Here is a 19,954-nt window from a genome sequence, read left to right as displayed (position 1 = left end):
CTGCTCACATAGCGTATGCGCAATATATTTCTGTAGCTTTGCTGGGCAGGAGGCAAGTGAGAGCAGGGCAGAGCAAGTGGCAGCGCTGGTAACGAAGCGGCAACAGGCAGCTTCAGAGCTCGAAGAAATTGCTGTCGCATCGATATGCAGAGCACTGTATGGGTAATCAAATAACCAGGAAACGTTATGCCTTTTAAATGTGGTCCAATTTTACATTTATTTAGACTATATTTCTAGACATTTTCTGTGGCTTGGCCTATTTCATAAACTATTTCATTATTCATTTACAGACGGTTGGTCGTCGAATGTTGAGCGTTTGAGCGCTTGAAGCAAAGCGCAGCCAACTTTTTTAAACAAGCAACTCAAACAGACGCCAGCGAGAAGCGAGGAACGTGCAACAAGCAGCCAGCAGGCGATGGCATCGCGTTCTGGCAGAGCGCTAGGCAAACACTCGACGAAGACGTTGCTGTTGACGCTGCCGTTGAGCATTGCCAGTTGATGAGGCTGTGGATAAAGATGAACTCTGACCCGACGCTTGTTTGCATTGCAAATTGCAATTATGTGAGCGAACGAAAAGTGATTATCGTCCGAGCAAGCAAACCAACTTCAAGCGACGTTTTAATCAGCGCAACAGTAAATCGAAATAATGTCAACGCTTAAAGTTCATCACAGTCCAAGCTTTGCCATCAGAGCAGCGGCGTTGTCCACTTCAACAGCAACGACAACAGCCACGGCAACAACAACGAGAAGGCCTACCAAATCGATGGCAATACTTGTAGCTGGTGGTGCAGCCTTAAACGCAACGGCAACAACAACAATAACAGCAATTACTAATAGCAGCAGCAGCAGCAGTGGCAGCGGCAGCAACCTGCTGCTTACTTCAGCAACAAAAGCGCTGAGAGCAACATCAGCAGCATCCACAACAACAACAATAAAAACAACAACAACTGCATTGACAACATCAACAACAACTTTGCGAACACCATCGCAATTTGTGGACGCCTCGTTGACTTCGCTGTCATTAACGGCATCATCAACATCATCGTCCGCCATCGCCGCCTCTTCCTCGCTGCCATCATCTCCAGCAACTGCCCTGGAGCTGTTCTCGACCGTCGCCAGCAACATAACGGGTAACGCGAATGCCAATATCAGCAGTGTGGTTGAAGGCAGCGAACAATTCGAAGACAGTTGGCTGGACACGTCGCTGCTGCTGCTCAAGGGCTTCATCTTTTCGTCAATTATCCTGGCCGCAGTGCTGGGCAATGCATTGGTCATCATTTCGGTGCAACGCAATCGTAAACTGCGGTAAGTGAAGTGCACTTTGCATGAGTAGAGTAGAGTAGAGTTGGCTTAACTCATACGTGCTCAAGTTAAAAAAAGCTGTTGAATAGCATTTTTAGCAATTTACTTTAATGAGAATCGCATAGAAAGGCAATATTAAATAGTGCTAGATTGCGAATTAAAGAGTCAATTTCACTTTTCGAATGTGAAAATGTGTCTGAGGGTAAGTGAAAGGAAACGACAAATTGAGAGTGAGAATAAGGAAGCGTGTAACTTAGCTTATGGAAAAATCGCAAAGAAAGAAGGAACGAATCGGCAAATATTGGATGAGTCAAAAAGATATTTCAGAGAAATACTTCAATATTAGCATTTCACGTCGCGTGCATTTTGGTAAGGCCGATCAAATATTACCCACTCATCTATGCTAGCCTGCCCCAAGCCTCGCGCGCAATTTTTTCACTTGACATTCGCAGTTTTATATATCACAGCAAAAAATACCCGCTGTAACTTAAAAAACATACAAAGCCGCACAATTAATAACAAATCATTACAATTTAAATTGTTAACAAGTAAACTGTCATTTCCACTGCAATGATGCCCCGGTTCTGACTATCGAGTGATCCTAAAAGATGCTAATCCCTAAAGTGCTTGTTGCGGTCTAATCACCAAACTAAGTAAACACTTGATTAGATTTTTCTAATTTAATTTAAAGTTAAATTTTCGGTCTTCCGCCTTCTTAAACTCTACACTTTTCGTGGCCTGCCTGTAGTTGTCAAAATACAGGAAGAGAGATCTGCCATACTAGGTTTTATATTGGCATTAAAAAGTCAGTCAAATTTGTTTAAGTTTAAGTTTTAGTTTTTTTAGAAATGTCTTCCGTGTGTTTTTGTGTTGCCAACATTTTTGATAACGTGCCTTGGTGAAATTAGTCTCTCCCCATATCCGTTACCAATGTATAGTGCAGTCACCAGTAACAGTATAAAAGAGAAAGAAGAGCTATCTTCGAAACGCCGAAGATTAAATACCCTTGCAGACCGAGCCTTTCAAAATGCTCATAACGTTTTCCTCGTATTTCAGAAGCACAAGGAAAATGGTTAATGCCGAGTATGGTTAAGGAAAAACAAAATGTTGTTCATACAAGAACCTTATTTTCGACCGATCGTTTCTATGACAGCTATATGATAAAGTGGTCTGATGCTGATACGATTTTGCATGTATATAAGGAGCACAATGAAACTAATAAATGCCAAGCTATTAATATTTTTGGATATTATTAAAAATATTTTAATACAACAACCTAATTTTTGAACGATCGCTCCTATGGCAGCTAAAAGATATAGTGGTCGGATGTTGATAGGATTTTACATTTATATAAATTTACATTTATATAGATATCGAAACAAAATTGTAATATCCTCTGCAAGGGTTTAAAATGGAACAGTGCTCTAGTCGGGAGGGTGGAGAAGATACCCCATAATCTAGCTTCCTTATAAACATACACACAAACACAAACACACACACAGTTCAAGACTCTAGCTCCACGGCCCAAGCCCAAAAGTATACCACTAAACATTTTTTTCGATGATAAACTTGATCTTGTCGTGCACTCGAAGGACCTACGTTCTAAATTCAAAGTATCTGGATCTTATCGAGCCGTTCAAACATACGGAAATACAAAAATTAACTCAGCTGTTGATGGAGTGGAAGAAACGTCCTTCTGCCAGTTACATACATTTACACATACCCTTTTAACTCTTATTACCCGTTTTCAATGGGTTCAGGGTTAAACGGCAAACTGCAAAAGAGGAGCCTTTTATAAATTATATACATACCCGTAAATGCAATTTAAAAGAGCGAAAAGAGGAATAATAAACCATACCGAACTTAAATATGACACACGATGATGGCAAGGAAAAGGCAAGAGCGAGAGAGAGAGAGAGAGAGAGAAAGAGAGCAAGAGAAAAGCACAACATTTTAGCATACTATCAAGGGCGACAAAAATGTATTAATGGATGTGCGTGCGCAGGCCAAAGTGTCATGAATTTTGGTTAATGGCTGAACTTTATTAATACGTGCCATTTTAACTACCAAACAGTCTCCAAACTGTATTAATTTAAAAGAGCAAATGAAAGTTAATTCAAACTTATTCTTGATACATTGAAAAAAATTAGGCAGCTCCGCTGTGACGTTTTGTAAAAAAACAAATATGCTGCCGTTGTACAAGCAGAATAGAAAGTAGTTTGGTATCAATAGATACTTTGAATTATATCTATATTTACTAATTATAACCTTTTAATTCTTCTTAAAAGGTTAATTGGGTAATATAAATTTTGTGTCATAAATCGATTTTGTATGTCAAAATGTTCTCAATCTAAGCGCTTTTCTTCTAATTATGTCCAATTGCTGTTCTTCGCAGTTAAAAAGAATGTGAATGTAACATATTACAATAAAGACTAGTGATATTCGGAGCTGTAAATGAAATCACAAAATTAACAAAATAACATTAAAGGCTGACAAAAAAATTAATTTTTTTTGCTTGTGCGATTAAACGTTATGATCAGTACAATAATTTAATAACATATGACTACAAATTGCTTTTTAATACTTGCTACGATGTCTTGCGTCAGCTTTTAGATTTGATAGTATTATTTGGTACTGATAGATAACACTGAAATTGCTGAGGCGACAGCTGCCTAGTCAGCCGAATGGCTTATGACACTCAAGGAAATAGTGAAATTGCAGCATAAAGGTGACCTAGCTGCTGGCTCTGCAGCAGAGAAATGGAATGTAATGCAAAGCAATGAGGCCAAATGCCAGTGAGAGGTGCTGTTGTGTTGCAAGCAAATGCAATGTCATCCGCTTGACATGGGTTCCTCTGTGTGGGCCGCTGTTGGCGGGTTGTGGCTTGTCCGCTGGCAGTTGGTGGTTGCTGACTGGTGGTTTATCTTTCCACAATGCTCATTTAATGCAGCGATTCTTTTTTCTTATTCGCAGCGTTATAACAAATTACTTTGTTGTATCTTTGGCGATGGCCGACATGTTGGTCGCCCTCTGCGCAATGACATTCAACGCATCCGTGGAACTGTCTGGCGGCAAGTGGATGTTCGGGCCGTTCATGTGCAACGTGTACAACAGTCTGGACGTATATTTTTCCACGGCGAGCATACTGCATCTCTGCTGCATATCAGTGGATAGGTGAGTACATACCCCATACCATCTCTAGCCCTGCTGCCCAGCGGCAGCGAAAAACTCGTATCTAAAACGCCAATGCATGTAACTGAAGGCGCTTTAAATAGAACCTCCATTAATCTTGCCTCCTGTAGCCGCAATCTCGCTCTCAATACAAAGCACTGCGCGTTGCGAATGAGAAACGATTAATTACTGTGAAAGGCGCGCACATCAAAAGCAAATATTAAGCCGGGGCGTATGATGAATGCCGCCCAAATGATTTGCACATGGCCAATGGGCCGCTTGGCTTGTGGGCACCCACGTACGCCTCCTGGCCCCGCCCTACAGCCTGCAACTGTTAATTGGAGCCGTGGCCTAAGCGGAAGCCCCAACAGCTGGGACGCAAAACTGGGCAAAAAACAACAATGGCGAATGCCCAGTGGCCACTGGAGCCTTTGTTTGTCTGTTTTAATTAATTTATATTTCACACACCTTTCAAAGGCTCCGGCAAAACACGCAAACACACGAAATACAAAACAGAAGAGCAACAAGAAAAACAAAGAGAACGTGAAAGGAATTGAACCAAATTAATTAATGTTTCTCATTGAAATTCCCGTGAAACTTCAATAAACAAACGATTCATAAATTATGAATGGGCATCGTGTATAAGTAACCAAAATGATTTCTCATTTGATCAGCTTAAGTTTAAAAGCTGCTACTTGAAGTTTTAGCCTGCAATTTTAATAATACAGCAGATGCTCTTCGAATAATTCAAATTACTGAATGGCCCACATCATCTCTATATATATAACTGTTTGTCCTGACTGACTGACTGACTCACTGACTGATTGGTGATCAATGCATTCCCAAACCGTAAGAACTAGGAAGCTAAAATGTTCACTGTAGTTACCTTGTGTGATGAAGGTGCACGTTACGACGGGGTTTCGGGAAACTCTACCCTCATGTGTGGAAAAATCGCGAAAAAACGTTTGTGTTAAACTTTTTTGTTTGTCCGATCGTCCTCAAACTCATTTTCGAAGATCTTTGTTTAAATTCGTTTAAGGGGTGTTTGACACTTTTCGAAAAATGCATTCCTCCTTGGTGAAAATGGGGGATGGATTTTCGCAGAATCCAAGCTCCCTCGGCAGAAATGCGATTCAAAGAATTTTAGGCGAAGTCTTAAGTTTTGTCAAATTTGCTTCAAACTTTTTTTCAAAGCTTTACATAAGAACTTAATGAATACGAGTTTCAGCTTTTTGAGAAATTCACAGTGGTTAATTAGTCAAAACTGTTGTATAAAAGTTTTTTGCTTAACATCCAGTCGGCTTCAAAAACATTTTCAAAGACCTTTGTCAAAATTCATCTGATGGGTATTTTCTCACTTGGTGGAAATAGAGGTCAAGGATTTGGTGAGTCATTTCCAAAGATCTATATGAAGAATCATTTGAGACGTGTTTCACATTTTTCGCAAAATCAAAGCTTCCTCGGTGGGGGCAGCTTTAAGTTTTGTCCGATCGAGACTGTGGTAAATTGGCGGTAAGCGATTCCATTAAAGTTTATTGTTTACCAGCCGTTCGTCTTTAAAATCAATTTCAAATGCGCTCTTCTTGTATGATAAATTGGTGTTGAATATGTCTAATTTTTTAGCACAAAACTTGCCACATGCAAGGCGGATAATACCCGATAGAGTTTTTATAAAATGTAAATAATATAATTTATGTAAGCCAATTAATTTAATTAACTTTTCAACAGTAGGGATTACTGATGACTTTGTCTTTTCTAACTGTTAACCTGTAACAGTATCCAAACAGAAAATTCATAAATTCCTTTGGCCCTGTTAGTATCATGTGTGGTGAAAAATGGGCTTGAATAGCTTAGTAAGTAGTTTGCAGCTACGAAAGCCAGATATGAGCCTTAGCCGTGGTAATTTATAGATTTCAATAATCGAAATACCTTAACTTTTCAAATTAAGAGTATAGAAGTAACCTAACCGGGATTAAAATACATATTTGTGTTTTTCTAAACTAATCGGGTATAAGCTTCCGATCATGGTAATCACAAGGTCAAGCCGGTTTGGCTTACTTTCCTTATGAGTTAAATTTAACGATGTAGAGGGCCCGGCGCACATGATTCAAATTACCTGACTATGCAATATGTTTAACTCTCCAACCTTTTGAGAGGCTTAAGTCAATCAGATTGTTTTATTCGTAGCCAGATCCAAGTCATATCAATCCATTCATTAATTAATTTTCGTAAATTAATCGTTTTTTTGGGCTGCCACAACAGATACTATGCAATAGTGCGACCACTGGAGTATCCATTGAATATGACACATCGCACTGTATGCTTTATGCTCGCCAACGTGTGGATATTACCCGCCCTTATCTCGTTTACACCTATTTTCCTGGGCTGGTACACAACGGCCGAGCATTTGCGCGAGATTTCCCTGCATCCGGATCAATGTTCATTTGTGGTTAACAAGGCCTACGCACTCATCTCCAGTTCAGTGAGCTTCTGGATACCAGGCGTTGTCATGCTGGTTATGTACTGGCGCATCTTTAAGTGAGTGACATTCAGTACCTGAATGCCTGCACCTGAAATTGCTTATTAATTTGCAACATCTTGCGGTTTCTTGCTTCCAGAGAGGCTGTGCGTCAGCGCAAGGCATTAAGCCGCACCAGCTCCAACATACTGCTGAACAGCGTTCACATGGGCCACACCCAGCAGCCCACCAATCTCAGCTACTTACATCCCAGTGACTGCGATCTCAATGCAAAATCCGCACGAGAGGAGACGAATAGTGCTCTCAGCAATTTGGAGGTATGTATAAATGTAGGGTGCCTCAATTAAAAATATCCATTTCAAATAAAGCTCAAATAACTAATAAAATTTTAAGATTTAAAAATTTTTTTGTGATTTCAGCAATAACTTAATTATAATTGATATTGAAACTGATTCGGGTTCTTGCGAAATTTATTATTATTTTGAACGGTTTTAATATATATTCTTGAACTACGTACGTGTTCTTAATTTAATAGATGTTGAGACCGATTCGGGTTGTTGTGCGAAATATTTTATTATTTTGAACTGTTTTTAATATATATATTTTAGATATGCATATGTCTTTCCACAATATAAATTAAATAGTTGTTGAAATAGTTTCCAGGTTTTTGCGAAATATTTTATTATTTTTAATTGCTTTTAATTATAATAATTTATAATTTATAATGTTTAAAAAATTTGTGCAAAGAAAAGATTTTAATTAGGTTGGAATAAGCAGGAAAATATCAGAAATTTGGTCTTATAGCATATATCACTCAACATCTCTCTACAAACTTGTTATTTTCATTTTGGTGACCTTTAATTTTTCACACTTGCAGTGCGTATTATAATTTTGGCATGAAACGTATAATATAGAATAGTTTATAAAGTATTTGTATATTCTTGATCAGAACAACAGCCGAATCGATAAAATAATAGCCGAATAATATATATCTCAGATGTAACGTTTAAGCATGAAATATTGCAGGTAGTGCATTTTCGGATCCCGTCAGACCGGCCAACAATAAAAGTTTTTGTACGAAAAGCTTTGTTGTTTTCAATAGGGGACAAATTGCATTAACTTCGGACTACTATATCATATATTTCTATAGGAAGAATAGGTCGAAAAATTAGCTTTTTATGAAACATTTTTCTCTTTTAATGATATTGTTATCAAAGGCTCAAAAAGATTTCCAATTCTTCTCACATTTAGGCAAAACCAATAAGCCATATGTCTAAAAGGGTATCTAATCTGCGGCGTGACGAAGTTGTCCGTTCTTTCTTGTTAATTTTGCCTTTTCAATTCTGCGTCCTATATGTGAAAAATAATTATTTAGAATTTAGTTACTACAGGTATATCAATTTATATTTACTGCTGAGTTATCAAATTTCAGGAGTATTTTCACTTTTTAAACACAGTGTTTAAGTTCTGTTTAAGTCCTTTCTTGACTATTATGGTAGCTATCATATCATATGATAAAATATAAGTATAAACTAAGACATTTTATGAGTTTGCTTGAATGTGATTTAATCGGCTTTACAGGACATGCTGCAGACGGCCACCGATGAGGACGACGATAAGGACGAGTGCGATGAACTGCGCGTGCCATCGCCGCCACCGCGTCGCCTTAGCCGCAGCAGCATCGATCTGCGTGACCTTGAGCAGGAGCGTTATGAAAAGGTTACGCACACGGACAGCGCCCCGTCGATGATGGCGCTGCAGCAGCAGCAGCTAGCTCCCAACCAGCTGCAGGCACCGGTGCCTGTGTTCAATCCGCAGATTTGGGGCGAAACCCTAGCAAAAAAGACAGCTCAGTCAGCAACAGCAACAATTCAGCAGCAACAGAGCCTGACAAGTGGCAGCGGCAACAGCGAGCCAGAGCCGGAGTCTACGGCCTATCGCGTGTTTGGCCTGTACAGCGATGATAGCGAGACGAATGACCATTATGACACACCTTTGCCACTGGCCGAGGACAACAAAGAGTTGAAGCGACTCATCGAGGATAATTATTTGTACTTCAAGAAGCAAACGAGCGCTGCGGGCGGCAAATATGCCGCACTGAGCGAGTCAGATTTTATTCGACTGAAGTCAGAAGCTGCGGCCAGCGGGCATAAAGCAACTGCCGCCAGCGACTCGGAATTTATGCGCACCATCAGCGAATCGAAGGCGCCCGATCAGCTGCCCGGCAAGGAGAAGGGTTTCAATTTCATGTCGCTGCTGGCGAAAACGAAGCGCTCTAGCGCCGAGTGCTTTGCTCTCGAACGGAAACGACAGCAGGCCAACTCCGAGGGTTCCAGTTTCTTTCGACGCTCTCGTAATCGCAAGCTATCACATAGCTATAATGGAGGCGCCGGCAGTGGCAGCGGCGGCGCCAAGGAACGCAAACTTGAGCAGCGGGCGCGACAGCACAGCGACACCGACTCGACGCCCAACAAGCCGGACATACTGCTGGACATAAACGTGCTCAGCGAGCAGAACTCGGCGAGTGCAGCGGATGGCAATGGGCTACAGCTGATCGACTTTGGCAGCGATGCGGTTGTCGGCGTGAGCGTCACTGGTGATGAGCTGACCCAGCTGGCCGATTGCTTTGGCGAGTCACCTAAGCAGCCGGCAACACCGCCGCCATCGCTGTCCCCGCCGGAGCTGCCCGAGCAAAGTGGCATGCTAATTACGAATAGCTCGGAGCTGGCCGAGATCTTTCGCTCGCTGAGCTTTCCGATGGGCGAGCAGTCCAAGTCCAGGCGTCAGGCGGCGCCGCAGCGCATGAGCACGCTGAGCGATCAGGTGTGCCCCAACTATATGATTTCCCCACCGAATACGCCAGCAGCTGTGAGCGCAGCCGTTGCGGCTGGTAACTCATCGCAATCGGCGTCCATCAACGTGTACTTCTTGTCGCCGCCGCCGCACGCGGCTGGCTACACGCCAAGTGACACATCCACCGTATCACTGGACGTGGTCACCACACTGCCTGTGCCGCAGCCAGGGACACCTGCACAGCACCAGCAGCAGCCACCCAACATATCACCCAAGCCCGAAATCATACTCGACTCCACACTCTCGCCAGTAGACGGCAGCGAAGGCCACGGACTGGCCGAGCACAAGGATATCACCTCACCCCTGTTGAAGCGTAAAGATAGCGCCAACGACACGGATGTGAGCGCTTCCGGCGGCCGACAGCGCTTTCTCACTGGCTACGAGGGTATTCAGACTATGCGGAAACGACAAGCGTCGGTGGTCACGTATGATGTGAACGTTATCAACTTCTCCCAGGAGCAAAGCGACAGTCGCAGCTACATTCCTATGGGTCGCGTCTCCACCAGCTCGGCAAGTAAGTGCAGAGAAACAGTCATGGGCGAAATTTCAAAATGGTCAGCAATCAGCAAAGGTCATGGTCAGGGTTACGTTTATGCTTGAGTGCCTATTTAATTGGGACAGCATTAAAGTATGACTCGTTACCTTGAATAGAATCAATATCTGAATTTCAATTTTATGCAATTTATTTATGCCTAATATTGTGGCTTTCAGAGCCTTGAATATCTCAAATGTGTCCAAGAAGCTTTACGTTTTTTGTGCATTCTTTGTACCTGTTAAGCGCAATGTTTTATTTTTGTATTTCTTTATTTTTAAATTTGCCTAACTATATATAAAACAGACTCTAAATGAATTATTTCTGCATTTTAGCTTCAGGATTTATAGAAAAGGCTTTTCATGCGTTCATAAATTCACAAATCAAACTTTAATACAAATATGTGAATTCCATGAAATTTTAATGGGATCTCAATTGTAAAATTAATTATTTTTTACTCATTAATATTTATTTTATTCAATCGATTTCACTTTCAACTATAAACAATTGCAACGTAGCCCGAAAACTAACACCATTTTCCGAATGGTGAGTTATTCATGCGGATTAAGGGCGAACTCATAAAAAAAATTTTTGCGAAATTTGAACTTTTAAATGCATTAAATGAATAAATCGACCATTATATGAATCAATCGAAGCGAAGCCAACTTGACTCTGTACTAAGTAAGATAATTAATTATTCAAATTCTTAAATTTCATTACATTAAATTAGTTTGTTTACAATAAATCAGATAATTGTCGGCAGTGTTGCTAAATTTATAGTATTTTTAATTAATCATGAATATTCTGAAAGCGGCTATAGACTAAGCCACAAAGCTGACTTTTCTGAAACTTTGCCCACTTCTTACATATAAATACTTAGTTTTTGTGTTAGCAAGTCGCTTTTAGATCATTGCTGTGCAGCAAAATTTAAGGTTTAGATATTGCTCTAGGCACTTAACATATTGCTAGTCGGACGCATAAAGCACACGCCTTGTTGACCAGCTACTAGAACTACGACAATCGAGAAAATGTGTGGAATGATTTGTTTAAAATAATAATTATTGAAAGAGTTGAGTGTACTTCAACCTATTAGTATTATATAGAACTTAGTTTTCCAGTGATGTTGTCAGCTATTCTTCTTCAGTATGTATTATATCTTTAAAATTTCACTATATTTCGCCCTCTAACTATTGCATGGCGCGCATGCGTTTTGTGATGTGATCTAAACAACCGTAACATAATTGTGACGAGCCTTTGATTTCATACAAATGTATATGTCTTTTACCATCCTAATCTATCTATCTGTCTTCCGGTCTATCTCTTTTTCTCTCTCTTTATCTTTCTGTATGTACATATGTGTGTATATGTTAATGAAATCATCAAATTGTGTTCAATCCAATATCAAAAACTCTTCCAACTCAACTCCAATTGTGAACGTCCTCAAACAAAATAAAACGAAAACTTCAAACAGAGCACGAATTTTCCAATAAATCCTCACTGATTCGACGCGGTGGCATCTGCATTTTTGTGGATGAAGACGAGGCCGATTTTATTGAGCAAAAGCCGCACGGCGTTACCTTTGCCCCGGCCGCCAACCCGACACAAAAGTGTCCGCTCTGTGGCGCCGACATCAGCGCCACCACAACTGTCAATACCACCAACACCACCACCACCACTACCACCACCGACACCAACACCTCAGTCAGAGCAAGTAGTAATCGTAGTAGTAACGCTCAGGCCCCAGCTATGACTCCGGCTCCGGCTGCAACACCGGCTCCGATTTCAGGGCAGGAACAAGCTCCGCGCACGCGCTCACGCTTCTGGCACAAACAATTGGCGGCGCTCGCAGCATGTTGGCAGCAGAGCAAGAACCGGAAGCAGCTCTACAAAACCGGATGTAGTCACTGTGGTGCAACCGGTGAGTTGTTTTGTCATCTCCGCAACACATACTGCTCATTCGACTTCCCATGAACCACTTTCCCACTCCAATATCTCTCTCTCTCTCACTCTCTCTCTTTTTCTCTATCTCGCTCTCTGTATTTCTTTATCTCTGTCTTTTTCTCGCATTGCTGTTGATTCTTATCTATCCTTGCATATCCTTTGCCCCCGTAACTCTGTGTCATTCCTGCGCTTTCACCCACAGTCAAGAGTCGCACCTGCATCAGCCAAAAAAACTCAAGCATACCTGTAAATACACATTATTTATTTCTATCCTAAAATTATATTTAATAGGTAAGTTTCACATTCATATAGTATTGATGTTTCGGAAAAAGCAATGTATACCAAAAATGTTCAGATATATTATATTAGAAAAAAGGTATTTAGAAAATAATCCAGAAAGGCATATAGAAATTTTATTGAAAATTAACTATGAGATGGTTTGGCAAACATTAAAATAGATATGATGATATTAAAAATTGAGAATTGGAAAATTATCAAAACTGGAAACGGTAGTTTTCCAAGTTAGCAACAGAATAAGTGATACTATATCCAATGGAAAATAAAAATGTAAAATGAAAGGACATTCTTACACATGCTGCAACAAGTTACTAAAATCTATGCAAATCTGAATATATAGATTCAAATATTGCTTAATAAGTATTTATATGCGGTTGTAAACCTTTTCAGATCTTTCGAAGCCCTGTTGCATAGACATAATAATCAAACCAGGAAAATATCTCAACGTTATTTTTATACCCTGAACCCATTTAAAAGAGGTAAAAAAGCTATAAATAAAGTATTTGTGTAAATGTATGTAATAGGCAGAAGGAAGCATCTCCGACCAAATAAAGTATATATATTCTTAATCAACTTCAAGCCGAGTCGATCCGTCTGTCCGTCTGCTCGAATGTACGAGCGCAAGGATCTCAGAACCTAAAAGAGCTAGAGACTTGAAATTTGGAACGTAGGACCTCCTAGTGCCCACGAAGTAAGAGTTTTGTTTCTGATAATCTACCTGTTTTTTGAGAAAATCTCTTAGGTTTTTAGGGCTTGAGTCACCAAACTTGTCATGTAGCTTCTTGAATAGTATATATATGTCAAGTATCTTTAATTTTATAGCCATCGCCACCTCCCCACTACCACCATATAGCTATAAGTCAAATAAGTTAACCAATTTAAACTACCCCCCCCCCCCCCCCAATTTAAATCACAATTTTAATGCCTTTTTATTCTACTGTTGAAAATCAAGATTGGTTTAGGAATACAGAAATTAATAAAGAAAACGTGTGCTTATATTGTCAAGAGTTTGCGGCAGTTATCGCAAATTGCAAGAGTTTCTGTATACATGAACACACACACATTTATGCGAATTAGTGCGGGTTCGAGTCCAATTGGGAAGGGATTTTATTTACATATTTTTAATTACTGCTGAAGCAAACGAGCTCGTAGCGCGAGCTGCATTTGGAGTTGGTAGAAGAGGACTCAGGATATCCCCTAGCCGGGAGCTCCCGACTAGAGCCTCCTTCATGTTTAAATTTAGTTTCCTTCATGCTTGAGGTATTTGTATACCCTTGTTGAAGGCAATATAATCAATATCAACAGCTGAGTCGATACGGCCATACCTTTAGTAAGTTCTTTTGCGAACTATTCTCTGAGTTTGTATGCTGTTGTCGTAAAACTGTGAATAGGGTTTCTCTAAGTCTTTCTGTTTCATGCAATAAATATGTTGAAATCGACCGAAATCGCCTACCATATCCTATTTTTTATTTCACCAAACTCAGCAATTGCTAGTTTTACTATTTTTCCGGCAATGTTTTAAAACCGTATCAAAACGGACTTTATATTATGTGTCGGAAGAAAACAATTTTATGTGAAGAATATTTGTTCTTCCTTTCTTGTTTTATATGCAAAGTGACATTTAAAGATACATAACTTAAAAGCACATTGTTGTTGAAATTTATTATTGCAGTAGCCGAAATGGAACTCCGAGAGTTGAGCGAGCAAATAAAACCAATGCAGCAAGTAGTTTTACAAGCAATAGCTATTTATTGGATCACTTATAAATTATAATGATAATTACCAGCACTAAGTATCAACATTCCAACTCGAACATGTATAAATCCCAAGAAACCCCAACTGGGCATGCCCATTCTCTAAAAAAGACATTGACACTATTTGCTAAATCCCTCGCGTCCCTGGCTGTGGCCATACGGCCGGCACCTTCAGGCTAAACTCATTTTTGTTCACCGGCATTTTTGAAGTATCCTTCGGTGCTCCTTCATGCTGTCCATAATTGCCCCCGCTATGCACGTGCATTTTCTTTGCTTTCGCTACGCCCAACCTACTGTGCTAACTGTGTTTTCTTTTTTGCATTTTGATTCCTTGCTCAGTTTGTCGGGCAACCGCTGCTATTCAGAAAGATGGCGGCGGCGGCGGCGGCGGCGGCGACGACGAGGTCTAGCACAAACTTGTTTGCCACTTCCTGTTGCTTACCGTTTGTCTGTTTGTCAGTCTGTCGTCTGATTTGTTTTTCTTTTTGTGTAAATACTTTTTCAATGATGTTTATGTTTATGTTTTGTACGTGTGCGAAAATGAGTCGGTGTATGTGTGGGTGTATCTGTAGAGGCACTGTATATCTTTATGATAGCAAGTGTCCTGTGTAAATATTTTCAATTGTTTGTTTCGTTATTATTACTTTTCCCACACCCGCACACACCGACACGCACACACACCAGCTCGATTACTCAAGACTGGTTAAATAGCGCCGCCCAAAGTTGGTTGTGGGAGTGAGAAGTGGGTGCTATACACTAAGACGGGTGTTTGTGATCAATGATACAACAACACCAACAACAACAACAGGAACAACTACAACAGCAATATTAATGTCAAAGTTAAACAAGAACCGTCACACATGGCGCTACACGCATAAAATGTGAGGCATTGCTTGTATTCACACACACCCACATACACACACACACACACACACACACACACACACACACACACACACACACACACACACACACACACACACACACACACACACACACACACACACACACACACACACACACACACAGACACACAGCTTTTGACCTCTCATTCAAGAGCATTTCCAAATGCAGCAGCTGGCCTAAAGCTGTGCCAAAGATGAAATTTAGCTTATCAGTTTGTAACTCTCATCGAAATCTCATCATCAAACTCTTTATCTGCCCGACAGGCGGCTCAGTGCGACCCGCGAAAGGTTGGAAGGCCGAGCACAAGGCCGCTCGCACTTTGGGCATCATTATGGGCGTATTTCTGCTCTGCTGGCTGCCCTTTTTCCTTTGGTAAGCAGTGCTCTAGGCGTAAGGCTCAAAGCTCGGTTTATTTATGTATATATATATATATATATATATGGCTATCTGCAGGTATGTCATCACGTCGCTCTGTGGCGCCTCCTGCCCCTGCCCGGATGTGGTCGTGGTGGTACTCTTCTGGATTGGCTATTTCAACTCAACACTTAATCCGCTCATCTACGCCTATTTCAATCGAGACTTTCGGGATGCCTTTCGCAATACACTGGAGTGTGTGCTACCCTGCCTGGAGAAGCGCAATCCCTATAATGCTTACTATGTCTAGAGTCTATAAAGATCTCTAAATGCTACCAAACGATGCCACTGTAAGTGATATTCAATACTCTTAGCTAATACCAAATAAAACGCCACTCTTGCAAACAAAAAAAAAAAGAAATCTTTGTTAAAGCCTTCGAGCTAAGCAATACTCAATTGTGTGTTTATTATGTATACGTATTTATGTAATTGTACTTATGTATTTATAAGCAAGTATTACGCTAAGCTAGGGACTCTTAACTTAATGGATTCTCATATCATGTCAAATGTGTGTCTATTAAGCATATACGTAAAACCTCAAATGGGTATGTCTTTGTCCCTAGTATAAGAGAAAACTCTCAAAATCGAAGCAATTGAACAAGCCACTAGAAAATAAAAAAGAATTAAGAAAATATATAACTACTAGAATATTAAACCTAAAAATAATACTTCGGTAAATATTCGAAGCTTACGTTCTTTTCAAGTGTCCGATCGCTATATTTCAATGTTTCAGTTTATCTGAACTATCTAAAGTCAAATTTAAAATACGACTCCACTGATAACGCTTTAAATATAATGAAATATACTATTCCAATATTATATTATACAAATTGTTACATTTTCAACGGTCAAAATTTAACGGATTATGCCTAATAAATGCAAATTGACCCACAAAAATAGGGTACTACAATTAGTAAAAATTAGTTTAAGCCGATTAATCTCCTGTTTCCATTTTAAAAAATCTTGAAAATGGATCCTAATTTTGTGTTAAGCGGGTAAGTTAGAATAATAAATATTGTTCGTCTTGAAACAAACATTAATGTTAAGGAATGCAATCTAAATTGAATTGTTCGCGTCATAAAGAATATTCCAGCTTAATGACAATCTAACAAAAATAACACAAAACTTTAAAATGCAAAAGTTATCAGACGTAGCAAATTTCTTAATATACTAGGAAAAGTTGATTAAGTTACTTGATTTCCTTTTAAAAGTTAATGCTACTTTTGTGATACCTATTAAAGGGAATTGATTTCATTTTTAGTTCAATTTGTTAACGATTTCTGTACGCATTGCAAGTTTATTTTACAGATAAAGCGAATGAAATGCAATCTCGTCTAATATACATATATATTTTATTTCTATGTATTTACTTGCTGAAAACTAAATAATTACGAGTTAAAGTGTGCAACTTACGTGTTTTAAATATACATCTACTTTGAACGTGTGTTATTGTGCATTTACTTCTGGCGGGCACTGTAGATTTCACATTTATAAATATCTGTCCGCGAGAGTGTATATACATAGGTATATGCTATGTACTTGGTTGCGGTTATTCGTGGCGGACTCTGCTATGGGTCAGTTTTGTCTTGAATCGGTCACCAGATGCTTAACGCGCGCATCGAGCACACATCGACGGAGCCGCACGAGGGGGACGCCACTTGTGTGGTGTATTTCAACAGCCAGCTGTTCTCTGGAGGTGCCGATGGGAAAATACGTGTGGGTATTATGGGGCAACAGTTAAGTTTAGTCATTTATCCGCATACCTGAGATCGGGCTTCCCTTACAGATTTGGTCGGAATCGCTGCAACTGCTGCGCACGGTGAACGCCCATGATGCGTACATTTATTGCATGGCTGTGAATGAAAATGGGAAGCTGTATTCGAGCAGCTGTGATGGCCAGGTTAAGTACATACTGCCGCCATATGAGGATGCTTCCATGCAGGAGTTGTTCCGCTGTGACGACGCCATTCAGGCCATGTATTGTAATGGCGCAGTGCTCTATACGGGCGATGATAAAGGCGTGGTTACAACTTGGAGTAAGGATCGCATGCTCTTTAAGTACAATTTAGTGGAGGAGGTCAAGTCCCTAGCAGGGGAGCAGCAGCTCATCTACACAGTGCGCGACTTGGACGTGGTCGTCTCGATAATTGTGGAAGGCAAGTCCGGCAAATACAGCAACAAAACTGTTATTCCAGGTAAATCACCTTTAACGCTGCTCGGTCCATTGGTCGGCGGCAAGAGGAGCTATCTGGCATTTCCCGATCGCACGGGCATGGGCCTGCAGCTGATAAATAATCTACCACAACACAAGTTCTCCCACATTTGGAAGTTGCCGGTGAGTGGGAAGCATTCTTCTTAGCCATTTCGTGAGTCATTATTGTCATATTGATCGCAGAACTGCCATGAAATGATTGTGAATAGTATATGCGGGACTGATGAGCACTTGTATTCCGGTGGCTACGACAACAAAGTCAAAGGCTGGACAGATTTGGCAGCAAATCAGCCGCGTGCACTTGGCGAAGTGGATGTGGGCAGTTGTGTGAATTACATTTGTTGTGGCGCCGACAATTATGTGTATATTGCAAGCAGTGATGGTTTTATACGTTGCTCTAAATTTGTTTAGTTTACTTTTATTTAAAAAAAAAAGGTTTGATTAAAACAAATGAGCTATATGTATGTGGCGATCTGGCAGCACAGGAACTAATACATTTTAAGTTTTTTCTCTTTGATAAGTTTAGTTACACTAAGGCCGCTCGCACTTTGGGCATCATTATGGGCGTATTTCTGCTCTGCTGGCTGCCCTTTTTCCTTTGGTAAGCAGTGCTCTAGGCGTAAGGCTCAAAGCTCGGTTTATTTATGTATATATATATATATATATATATGGCTATCTGCAGGTATGTCATCACGTCGCTCTGTGGCGCCTCCTGCCCCTGCCCGGATGTGGTCGTGGTGGTACTCTTCTGGATTGGCTATTTCAACTCAACACTTAATCCGCTCATCTACGCCTATTTCAATCGAGACTTTCGGGATGCCTTTCGCAATACACTGGAGTGTGTGCTACCCTGCCTGGAGAAGCGCAATCCCTATAATGCTTACTATGTCTAGAGTCTATAAAGATCTCTAAATGCTACCAAACGATGCCACTGTAAGTGATATTCAATACTCTTAGCTAATACCAAATAAAACGCCACTCTTGCAAACAAAAAAAAAAAGAAATCTTTGTTAAAGCCTTCGAGCTAAGCAATACTCAATTGTGTGTTTATTATGTATACGTATTTATGTAATTGTACTTATGTATTTATAAGCAAGTATTACGCTAAGCTAGGGACTCTTAACTTAATGGATTCTCATATCATGTCAAATGTGTGTCTATTAAGCATATACGTAAAACCTCAAATGGGTATGTCTTTGTCCCTAGTATAAGAGAAAACTCTCAAAATCGAAGCAATTGAACAAGCCACTAGAAAATAAAAAAGAATTAAGAAAATATATAACTACTAGAATATTAAACCTAAAAATAATACTTCGGTAAATATTCGAAGCTTACGTTCTTTTCAAGTGTCCGATCGCTATATTTCAATGTTTCAGTTTATCTGAACTATCTAAAGTCAAATTTAAAATACGACTCCACTGATAACGCTTTAAATATAATGAAATATACTATTCCAATATTATATTATACAAATTGTTACATTTTCAACGGTCAAAATTTAACGGATTATGCCTAATAAATGCAAATTGACCCACAAAAATAGGGTACTACAATTAGTAAAAATTAGTTTAAGCCGATTAATCTCCTGTTTCCATTTTAAAAAATCTTGAAAATGGATCCTAATTTTGTGTTAAGCGGGTAAGTTAGAATAATAAATATTGTTCGTCTTGAAACAAACATTAATGTTAAGGAATGCAATCTAAATTGAATTGTTCGCGTCATAAAGAATATTCCAGCTTAATGACAATCTAACAAAAATAACACAAAACTTTAAAATGCAAAAGTTATCAGACGTAGCAAATTTCTTAATATACTAGGAAAAGTTGATTAAGTTACTTGATTTCCTTTTAAAAGTTAATGCTACTTTTGTGATACCTATTAAAGGGAATTGATTTCATTTTTAGTTCAATTTGTTAACGATTTCTGTACGCATTGCAAGTTTATTTTACAGATAAAGCGAATGAAATGCAATCTCGTCTAATATACATATATATTTTATTTCTATGTATTTACTTGCTGAAAACTAAATAATTACGAGTTAAAGTGTGCAACTTACGTGTTTTAAATATACATCTACTTTGAACGTGTGTTAT

At 39.7% G+C, this 19,954-nt stretch overlaps 3 protein-coding genes across 4 annotated transcripts in view; all 3 read left to right on the top strand.

Moving 5' to 3' along the window:
* Positions 1-17,057, top strand: part of Octbeta3R (Octopamine beta3 receptor) — a 48,158-nt gene extending 31,101 nt beyond the window's left edge. Inside the window, exons 2-9 of one of the 2 annotated variants that reach the window (XM_064679202.1) lie at positions 291-1,305; positions 4,276-4,476; positions 6,736-7,011; positions 7,092-7,269; positions 8,534-10,319; positions 11,809-12,255; positions 15,499-15,607; positions 15,689-17,057. In XM_064679202.1, the coding sequence (XP_064535272.1) occupies positions 647-1,305; positions 4,276-4,476; positions 6,736-7,011; positions 7,092-7,269; positions 8,534-10,319; positions 11,809-12,255; positions 15,499-15,607; positions 15,689-15,899 (3,867 nt within the window). In that variant the 5' untranslated portion in view covers positions 291-646 and the 3' untranslated portion in view covers positions 15,900-17,057. The remainder of the gene's footprint in view (positions 1-290; positions 1,306-4,275; positions 4,477-6,735; positions 7,012-7,091; positions 7,270-8,533; positions 10,320-11,808; positions 12,256-15,498; positions 15,608-15,688) is intronic. The other variant, XM_064679211.1, reaches the window with a different exon arrangement.
* Positions 17,058-17,218: 161 nt separating this feature from the next.
* On the top strand, positions 17,219-18,349 carry LOC135426223 (uncharacterized). Its single transcript, XM_064679250.1, has 3 exons — positions 17,219-17,365; positions 17,436-17,984; positions 18,045-18,349. Exons 1-3 carry the CDS (start codon positions 17,252-17,254, stop codon positions 18,270-18,272), a joined length of 891 nt encoding a protein of 296 aa, XP_064535320.1. The 5' UTR covers positions 17,219-17,251; the 3' UTR covers positions 18,273-18,349.
* A 51-nt stretch (positions 18,350-18,400) lies between these two features.
* Positions 18,401-19,912, top strand: LOC135426231 (octopamine receptor beta-3R-like). Its single transcript, XM_064679262.1, has 2 exons — positions 18,401-18,462; positions 18,544-19,912. The coding sequence occupies exons 1-2, from the start codon at positions 18,422-18,424 to the stop codon at positions 18,752-18,754; spliced, it is 252 nt and encodes an 83-aa protein (XP_064535332.1). The 5' UTR covers positions 18,401-18,421; the 3' UTR covers positions 18,755-19,912.
* The last annotated feature ends 42 nt before the right edge of the window (positions 19,913-19,954 follow it).

This window comes from Drosophila montana, unplaced genomic scaffold (genome assembly GCF_035044405.1).
Source record: "Drosophila montana isolate Dmon_TW-CO22-7 unplaced genomic scaffold, ASM3504440v1 contig_1264_1, whole genome shotgun sequence".
NCBI lineage: Eukaryota > Metazoa > Arthropoda > Insecta > Diptera > Drosophilidae > Drosophila > Drosophila montana.
Note: the sequence above shows the minus strand (reverse complement) of the source record. Positions and strands in the feature narration are given on the sequence as shown.

Excerpts from the sequence above, each read along its gene's own strand:
- LOC135426223 (XM_064679250.1), top strand. The coding sequence starts at position 17,252 with ATGCTTAACGCGCGCATCGAGCACACATCGACGGAGCCGCACGAGGGG. Across the intron at positions 17,366-17,435 it reads GTGCCGATGGGAAAATACGT|ATTTGGTCGGAATCGCTGCA; the intron begins GTGGGTATTATG and ends CTTCCCTTACAG. Across the intron at positions 17,985-18,044 it reads CCCACATTTGGAAGTTGCCG|AACTGCCATGAAATGATTGT; the intron begins GTGAGTGGGAAG and ends TATTGATCGCAG.
- LOC135426231 (XM_064679262.1), top strand. The coding sequence starts at position 18,422 with ATGGGCGTATTTCTGCTCTGCTGGCTGCCCTTTTTCCTTTG. Across the intron at positions 18,463-18,543 it reads TGGCTGCCCTTTTTCCTTTG|GTATGTCATCACGTCGCTCT; the intron begins GTAAGCAGTGCT and ends GGCTATCTGCAG.